At 40.1% G+C, this 10,000-nt stretch overlaps 1 protein-coding gene and 1 long non-coding RNA gene across 11 annotated transcripts in view; one reads left to right on the forward strand and one right to left on the reverse strand.

The window, feature by feature from the left end:
- Positions 1-5,200, forward strand: part of LOC135097020 (uncharacterized) — a 6,573-nt gene extending 1,373 nt beyond the window's left edge. Inside the window, exons 2-3 of the long non-coding RNA XR_010265293.1 lie at positions 2,474-2,650; positions 5,065-5,200. This is a non-coding gene — a long non-coding RNA (uncharacterized LOC135097020). The remainder of the gene's footprint in view (positions 1-2,473; positions 2,651-5,064) is intronic.
- Positions 2,162-10,000, reverse strand: part of LOC135097018 (valine--tRNA ligase-like) — a 9,816-nt gene continuing 1,977 nt past the window's right edge. Inside the window, exons 1-5 of one of the 10 annotated variants that reach the window (XR_010265288.1) lie at positions 8,465-8,580; positions 7,681-7,892; positions 6,721-6,792; positions 6,041-6,137; positions 5,632-5,671 (exon numbers count right to left, since the gene is read on the reverse strand). Coding sequence is in view for 1 of the 10 variants with exons in the window: in XM_063998779.1 (XP_063854849.1) it covers positions 5,590-5,671; positions 6,041-6,137 (179 nt within the window). In the remaining 9 variants the exon portion in view is untranslated. Of the gene's footprint in view, positions 2,656-5,048; positions 5,672-6,040; positions 6,138-6,720; positions 6,793-7,680; positions 7,893-8,391; positions 8,581-10,000 lie in introns of those variants that run through there. The other 9 variants (XR_010265292.1, XR_010265290.1, XR_010265286.1 and 6 more) reach the window with 9 other exon arrangements.

Here is a 10,000-nt window from a genome sequence, read left to right on the forward strand (position 1 = left end):
ATTTACAGATATATTTTTCTTACCCATATTTCTATACCTATGAAATGCTGATATATATATATATATATATATATATATATATATATATATATATATATATATATATATATATATATATATATATATATATATATATATATATATATATATATATATATATATGAACTGGAATTAAGTTCCAGTTCATGTATTCCGATATTAACATACATAGTAAATTATATATTGTGGCAATACAGATTCGGTATATGTAGGCATTATCCGTTTTTATCATCAAACATCTGTAATTGCGTGTATATATAATATATATATATATATATATATATATATATATATATATATATATATATATATATATATATATATATATATATATATATATATATATATATAACACCTGCCAAATAAAATAAATAAATAAAATAAAATAAATAAAGAAATAATAAAAAAAACGCGAGAGAAACCTTTAGATTATCACAACGCGAAAATTAACACACGCTAAATTGGATGCGTCATTAATTAATAGTCATTGGGACTGTTACCCCCCCAATAGTTCATAGCCCCTCCCCTATTCATTGCCACCCCCCCCCCAACCTTCCCTGCCTTGAGGAACACCTTCACTTATGGCATACTATTGATGTGCTTTTTTTTGACCAGATTTGAGCCATTTTAACCTCGAATTACATATACATACATACATATTGTCTCCTTGCAATAATTATAATGGTCTTCCTGGCTTAATTTTTGTTTATTAATTATTCCTTATGTGTTTATTAATTATCATTTGTCTAATTCCTTATGTTTTACTTAGCCTCGGTATTTAAGGATTTTTATTTTTTATTTTTTCACTTTCTGACTGTGGCCCTTGCAATGAACGGCTTAATAATTTATTTCTCGTGGTTTAGTGGAATTTTTAGCACTTTAATGATTAGAGTTCCTCACCAGTCATTTTATTCGTGAGAGAGAGAGAGAGAGAGAGAGAGAGAGAGAGAGTTTGAGTCTACATGAATGATAAAAAAAAGATAATAATCAGTTACAATATTTTATTTATATACAAGAAAAATGCATGATAATAATAATAATAATAATAATAATAATAATAATAATAATATTTAAATACAAGGAGGAAAATGTGTAATAATAATAATAATAATAATAATAATAATAATAATAATAATAATAATATTTAAATACAAGGAGGAAAATGTGTATAATAATAATAATAATAATAATAATAATAATAATAATAATAATAATAATAATAATAATAATAACAACAATAACAACAATAACTGCTTTTATCATACTGACACAGATAAATAGTTTTATAAATAGTTTATTGACCATAAACATTATTATAACCAAACAAATTAAATAGAAGAGGTAAACATTTCCAAACGTAGTGACACACAGAAGACTGGTGACAAAAGGTAACCTACCCCATTAAATGATTGGCTGTCTCAGGCTTCCACATCATCAGTGGAGCACCGCTTCTGACCACTCAGGGATGGACAAGCGGAGACAAGAATGGAAACAAATCAGGAATTATATCAATCCATAGCTTTATCATAGTTCTAAGTCATAAATAAATAAATAAATGAGTCAATGTCTTCAGCAATAATTACAAGATAAGCTTTAATAATAAAAAGTATGTATAAATGGATGAAATGTGGTCAGCTTGAGCAATGCCGGCTTCTTGTTATCCTGAACCAAATATTTGTTATGCAAATATTTCTGGTACCACTTTCCACACATGTTGCTCTATAAAAAAAATTAATGCATAATTTTGAGTGGTTTTGGTTGTGCTGTGTTAAGAAAAGTTAGTGTTTGACATCACAAGTTTTTTTGGGCAAGACTATTTGCATTAAGGAAGCCCCACATTGCTATTTTTAAAAGTAATAAATAATGTTTTAAAAATAAATGTTGCCACATGAAATTTCTATATTTTCTTGCAGTGTACTAAAGACAGCATTGTAAAGCTCAGAATATCTTGAGGCAACTGTATTAAAAGAACAAAACCCATGACCATAGTGTAATTCATAATTGCTAGTGAAGGCATATGAAGACACACCATTTACAAACTGTAATGCTTTTGACAAATGAAACTTTGCCAGAACAGACTGCCATAGAGGAGAGAATACAGGTGAAATTGACAAACCACACATCTGTGAACTCAAGCTTCATTCATTAAAGTAATCTGAGGGGAAATTCCAGATTCTTCTGTAGTAATGATATATACACACACTTCATAACAGTTACACACTTTTGACAACATGTAAAAGTGTTTTGTGGCAAAGTTAATGAAGGGTTTTAAAGCAAACTTCACAACTGTTCTTAATTTCATTAACTGGGAAGACTAAGTAATAATATTTACAATACTCTGACAGCTAATTCAGACACACCACACTCATATCACCATTCCTATCACTTGCTTAATACTTATGCTTGAGCTTGTAAGATCTTCCATATTTCACAGAGGCAGATGGTGACTTGAAAGCAATAGAAGCCATATCAAACACATATCAAAGGCAGTGGCATTCATGTGATGGTCCAGGTCCAGATTCCATACAAGTTGAGCTGTGCTGGATGGGCATCTGCTCGTCATGTCCCAGAGGTGTTCATCGCCCACATAGCAAGACTGCACATGAACAAGGTAATCTGAAAGTAAAAGTTGAAATTTACTACATATACTGTGGGATTGTGACTGTCAGTAGAAAATTAAAATGTGATTGGAGAAGGATAAAAGTTTTTCATTTGTTTCAGGCAAGGGTTAGGAAATAGTGAGTCTGTCTGTAGAGAGAGAGAGAGAGAGAGAGAGAGAGAGAGAGAGAGAGAGAGAGAGAGAGAGAGAGAGAGAGAGGAGAGAGAGAGAGGAGAGAGAGAGAGAGAGAGAGAGAGAGAGAGAGAGAGAGATGAGAGAGAGAGAGAGAGAGAGAGAGAGAGAGTGTGCGTGTGTGTGTGTGTGTGTGTGGTTTTTAAGTATGCTATAGAGGACACACTTATTCATTGACTACAGCCCACAAACTTGCAATGTCCCCATAGCATAGTTACAGACAACATCCTCTCATATATAAGTCTGTGTCAATCTTTCTGTGATGTACTCCAGCCCAGAGACCCACAGCAGCATTAAGAGTGGAGAGAGAGAGAGAGAAGAGAGAAGACACACAGAATGGATGAATAGAGATGCTGTGGTTTGTTTTTCTAGAGTTATTTTTTGCGTAGATTACGAATATAACATCCCTTTCTTTCTGTGACCCTCCAGTTCTTCGTAAATAGCAGTGCCCCACACGCAATGTCTATCTGAACTATTAAAATTGAGAAGGAAGCAGCAATAAATTGGAATCTCTTGAAATCCATGACTCTCAATTGACGTGCTGATGTTTCGATAGACTTGACAGTACCTGCAGGATAGTGAATTGTTATTAGTTATTCATATAATGACATGAATATAATTAGTTAAATATTAGCCAAGAGTGCCATACCATCAGGAGACACAGACAAAACTATATCATTACATGTTTACGTTAAAGGAAATAAACTATCGGTGAAAATCAACCCTTTATTGTTCATTTTATGACAGAGGGCTAGACGGGACCTGCGACTCTCAACACCAATCAACACCTGACAAACTGCGACAATTTCCACACTAAAAAATAAAACGATCTCCATTTTTTTGTCAACAGCACTAACCACTCCCGAACACAAAAGATGAACGTAAAAATTAACCCCCCTTTAAAAACAATAAAAATAATGATAATAGTAAATAAATTAATAAACAAAATAATTAAATATGATAAACTGCCCTAAATTATCTGTTCCTTTCCATGCACTCCCACACCACAAGACCTAGACAGCACCACCACGCACTCCTACACCCATCCAGGGACTGAGACACCCTGCACACATCACGTCTACCTCTCTACACCCCAAAACACATCCAAAACACCCCAAAACACATCCACACCCACTTAAACACCCCAGAAACAGTCTTATCCACCCACAGCACACCCGTAGCCACCCAAAACACACCCAAACTCCTTAAAAATACCAAAAAAAACACATAAAACACCTCAAAACACACCCAAACTCATCAAAACAGACAAAAACACCCCAAAACACCCCAAAACATCCCAAAACACATCCAAAACTGACCAAAACACACCCAAACACACCCAAAAATGACCAAAACACATGAAGAATGCCACAAATGAATATAAATATTTAAATATATACACATGACACAGGGTGGGAAGGGAGTATTGAGGAGTAGGGGAAAGGAAGGGTGCAACAAGAAGCAGGGAGAGACAGGGTGTAGTAAGATGAGACAAACAGCAGGACAGGGAAATTAGACAGGGTTTATTGAGATGGACAAATAGGGATAGTTTAATGAGATGCAAGGGTGATACAGGGTGTATTAAGGTCCAGGGGCAGACAGGAAGGGTGTACTAAAGTGTATGAAGACAGGAAGGGTGTACTGAGGTGTGGGACAGACAGACAGACAGACAGACAGACAGACAGACAGACAGACAGACAGACAGACAGACAGACAGACAGACAGAGAGGGAGAGATTAAAAGAGAAAATTTGAGATAGACAAAGGATATGAGAGAGAGAGAGAGAGAGAGAGAGAGAGAGAGAGAGAAAGAGAGAGAGAGAGAGAGAGAGAGAGAGAGAGAGAGAGAGAGAGAGAGAGAGTACTAATCATCTCAATCATTCAATAAATTCCTAATATATGTATAGATTTGTGTATACTAGCCTAACCAAATGTGTGTATAGATTTCCAAGCATATACCAGCATCTCTTATGAGTTTGTGTGTTTATATCAGACTTAGCAAAGATTTGGATGTGTCTCTAAATATATACTAGTGTTTGTATACAAGTTTGTGTGTATACCAGACTTATTAAGAGTTTATGTGTGTTTCTAAGAGTATACAAACCATAGCAAGTGTTTATATATGTCTCTATGTGTAAACCAGTGTTTGTGTGTGTATACCAGCATTACATAGTGTTTGTAATGGTTTAAGTGTACACTAGTCCTTTTTTAATTGTTACCTTCTCACTATCTCAGCCCTCCAGACCCACCTGAGGCATACAGCGTCACCCCAGTACAGCCCCAAGTTGGTCTGGCTAGCCCCAATGACGATGAAAGCAGGAAGCATCATTATCACCTGCTGTGGATGATGATGGTGGCTTCTACACACACACACACATACACACACACCTCAGACAGCAATTCCTGGAACAAGAGAGGACAGAACAGCATGCCAGCCGCAGCAAGAAAGAGTGTGTGAACAGCCGCGGCCACCAACCAGCCATTACTTCCCTAGCAGAAGAATGCGGCCCTCACAGTCGACCCAGTGGTGAAGCCTGTGCCCAATATTATTTATCAACACTCTCTCTCTCTCTCTCTCTCTCTCTCTCTCTCTCTCTCTCTCTCTCTCTCTCTCTCTCATCCACCATTAGCCAGTCTCTCTCCCTCTTTCACCATTGGTCAGTGGCCTGTACAGCAGACACCCAGTCATCATGGCGGAGAGATTTTCTCCAAGTACTGTACCTCCACCACTCCTTCCAGGCTCCTCCCACTTTCTTCCAGTCACTCCATAAGCTTGATGATCAGCAGCTGTCCCTCTATACCACAAGCTTCACTCTGGGCAGCTCTCTGGAGGCCTCCGAACCTGTGGGTGTGAGGTTAGATTAGGATAAGTTAGGTTAGGCTAGGTTACGTTAGGTTAGGTTGGTTAGGTTAGGCCTGTGAATGGTGTGTGGAGGAGGACAGGACAAGGAGACCAGTGGGAAGGCTGTGGAAGGCCTGTGGATGCTGTGTGGAGGAGGACAGGACAAGGAGACCAGTGGGAAGGCTGTGGAAGGCCTGTGGATGCTGTGTGGAGGAGGACAGGACAAGGAGACCAGTGGGAAGGCTGTGGAAGGCCTGTGGATGCTGTGTGGAGGAGGACAGGACAAGGAGACCAGTGGGAAGGCTGTGGAAGGCCTGTGGATTTCAAGATAATGCTACACCACACACCAACACCAGAACAATGCCTCACCTATCCACCTGCAGCCACATCACAGTCTCCCCCTTGTAGGTGATGGCAGGAGTGGTGGTGCTTGTGGTGGTGGTGCGAGGAGGCAAGGCACCCATGGCTGGAAAAGAAGGGGTGAGTGCATTGAGGCTGCAGGACGCGGTATACAGGTGTGTGGGAGGTGAGAGGGTGGGAGAGAGGGGAGTGGGCACGTGGGAGAGAGTAAGCGTGTTCTATGGCAAATTATATATAGGATTTCAAGGGTGTTTTTGTGTATGATAGGGAAAATATTCATACACACATACACACATACATTTTCATCTCCCAAGCACCTCTCCTCTCCTCCTCTTCCCTCTTCCCCTGTCTCGTGCAATAGGTAAACACACACACACACACACACACACATAGAGAGATAGATATTAGCCCAGCATGATTTAAACAATATAACTAACACACACACACCCACACACACACACACACACACACACACACACAAACACATTGATAGAGGGATAGATATTAGCCCAGCATGATTTAAACAACTAATATAACTATCAAAAACACACACACACACACACACTTCTCCACAAATCTGAAGGCACTGTGGTTTCCAAGCCCTCAAAGTGAATGAGAGTGTTGAGGGAATAATATTGCACCACTGCCTGCATGAACTTGTCACTAAAGCTGTCATGCGTCTCACACACCTCCTGTCACCGCTCATGCTGGCTGTCAACGCAGAACGCACCCTCCACCACTCATTGTTTGGGGTGACGGTTCTGTGGGAATGGAAGATAATTAGATTTTCTCTCATATCAAGTTGAATTGGTTTAGCTCTCTCTCTCTCTCTCTCTCTCTCTCTCTCTCTCTCTCTCTCACGACTGATTCCAAAGGCCACAAAGATGATTAGCAGAGGTTTTCATGAGTGTTTCTCCTGACAGTAATGTGGGAATGTTGTTAATTTGTCACTAAAACAATAAAAACATCCTTAAAAACCTGTGCTACTTTGAATAGAGCCTTTTAAAAGTGTGTTTCTCCCATCAGTCGAGAAATGTAGTTATTTATTTACATTTTATATATAACACACACACACACTCACACACACACACACACACACACACACACACACACACACAGGTGGTCTGGCAGGAAAGTGCTATGAGAAATATACAAACGCATAGCAAGGCAAGGCACACAGCTTTCACACTCACCTCACACTCACAACACTCTTTCAACACCTTAACCTTTGTTGGGGAAGAGAAACACTACTGTCTTAACCTTACAAATACACTTATTATAGCTTATCTCTTACATGTACCAAGACAAGGCACACAACTTTCACCGTTACTCTCACCCACAACAATCTTTCAATGTGTTAACCCTTGTTGGGGAAGAGAACCACTAAAATATTATCTCCTACAAATATATTTAAACACTCACTCAACACACAACACGTCAGCCCTTGATGGAGACAAGAAGCACTCCTACCCAACCTTACAAAACCACTAATTAAAATCTTATCTCCTACATATACCAAAACACACAATTTTCAGCCTCATTCACTCATTCACTCAACACACAACACGTCAGCCCTTGATGAAGACGAACAGCACTCCTACCCAACCTTACAAAACCACTAATTAAAATCTTATCTCTACTTCACTTACCCATCCATACACCAACCTTGTAACTCCACACAAGACAAGACACCACAGTCATCCACATCTATCTATGCCACACTGACTCCTGAAGCTTGTGGAGCACAGGGTGGACCAAAGGGCATCAGCTCCACACTCTGGGATGCCTGTGGGAGAGTTCATACGAGACCAGTGAGTACTTCTTCTGCATTCAGGGTCCCCTCCACCCTCTCGCACAGTACCTGAGGGCAGGAGGGGGTGGTGAGAGGGTAAGAGGGTGTGAGGGAGGAGGGAAGGGATGAAATGTGGTGAAAAACAGAGGAGAACACAGGTGAAAAGGAAAATTGAAGTAGAGAAGAGGGAAAGGAAGAAAAGAGAAGAGATGAAAAGAAGGAAAAAAGAGAGAAGACAGAATTATAAACACAATTTTTGACATCATATCTAAAAATCTCTCCTCTCTCTTTAGTGCTCCTTCAAAAATTCTCTCTCTCTTTAGTGCTCCTTCAAAAATTCTCTCTCCCTCTTTAGCTCCTTCAAAAATTCTCTCTCTCTCTTTAGCTCCTTCAAAAATTCTCTCTCTCTTTAGTGCTCCTTCAAAAATTCTCTCTCTCTCTTTAGCTCCTTCAAAAATTCTCTCTCTCTCTTTAGCTCCTTCAAAAATCTCTCTCTCTCTCTCTCTTTACATCATTCCTTCAAAAAAATACACTTAGTAAGAGGCTTTAACAAATATTCATGTATCACCTGCTGTCAAGGTACTGCTCACCACAGCCAATGAACACCAGTACAGAACACACAGCACCAGCAAGTCACACACCTCCAGGGACGCCCCACTGATGACATCCAGGGGGTTTATCACACTGCCCCAGGACTTGGACGTCTTGTGGCCGCCACCATCACCCTGGAGGCCATGCAGCCAGCACAGTCTGGGGAGGGAGGGTCATATAACACAGGTGATATAACACAGGCAATACTGGTAACAATTAATATCACGTTACATAAGAGGAAGGAAAGGTAACACACAGGTAGTCAATTCTTTCAATCTATCGCCATCTATAAACATTATTAGCCTTCTGAAATCTGCATCTTTTTATCAAACAATTAGTAATGCTAGAGTTTACAGTATTAACAGATATTTTAGTTATATACCAATGAATATATGGACTAATTACACGCCTACAATTAGTTACCGGAGTTTGTGATAATACATAAGACAAAGGAACAAAAACAAGATTAATAACAGAGGACAGGACCAGGAGACCACGACCCAGACGACCTCACCTCAAAGGAAAGCCTCCCCGTCAAGTCGAGTCCCGGCATGACCACCTGAGCCACCCCACAAGAGGATGCCGTGACCCGTCTTCAAGGTCGTTGCGTAGAAGTGAGCAAGGTCAGGCATGGTCTCTGCCCCTCCCCTGACCCGGCCAGCCCAGCGAGGCAAAGGGAGGGACCAGAGGAGAACCAGGTGTCCAGATCTTCCCTCCTGCTGGGTGGACATGGAGGTCAAGGGTGTGCCTGGGGAGGAGCACAGGGTGAAGACGGAAAGTTGCGATTATTAACGTAGCCGTCAAGACTTTTATTCATCTATTGCTACATGAAGTTTATTTTTTTAATGAGGGTTTGCGCACACACACACACACACACACACACACACACACACACACACACACACACACACACACACACACACACACACTTTCTCTTTATCTTCCTCTTCCTTCTCTTCTTTTCTTCTTCTACCTCCTCCTCCTCCTCCTTCTCCTTATATTCAGGTCAAGTCAGGTCATCCAATTAGAATAAAATCAGACAGACAGACAAAAACACACAGACACACACACACACACACACACACACACACACACACACTTGAATGATATAAAATAATGCAGTTTTTCCTCACAGAAATATAGAAGGGAACCCAGAGTAGGTTAATAAAGGTGATACAGACAAGGACTGCACCTCAACTGTACAGAAAAACTACAATTTGGTACAGCTTTGCCCCAAGGTAATACTGATAATAGGAACACTAGGAGATACAACACAAAGAAAGTATATCAACTGAAGGAAAAACAATAAAAAAGTAAAATTTCTGCCATATATCAGACCATCCAAACTAACACTAGGTAAACACACACACACACACACACACCTTCCTTCTCCACAGCCTTCCGCCTTGCATCCTCCTCCGAGCAGCCGCCACCCACACCTCCTCGCCATCTGCTGCAGTAATTGTGGTACACTGGCATTCTGCGGCCCCACCAGAGCTGCCGGGAGACACACCAGTCTGTGATGTTGTCCAGCCAGCTATGCCAAGCCCCTCCTGTGCAGCTGTGGCACCAAGTTGAGACAGCCG

This window comes from Scylla paramamosain, unplaced genomic scaffold (assembly GCF_035594125.1).
Source record: "Scylla paramamosain isolate STU-SP2022 unplaced genomic scaffold, ASM3559412v1 Contig11, whole genome shotgun sequence".
Lineage (NCBI taxonomy): Eukaryota > Metazoa > Arthropoda > Malacostraca > Decapoda > Portunidae > Scylla > Scylla paramamosain.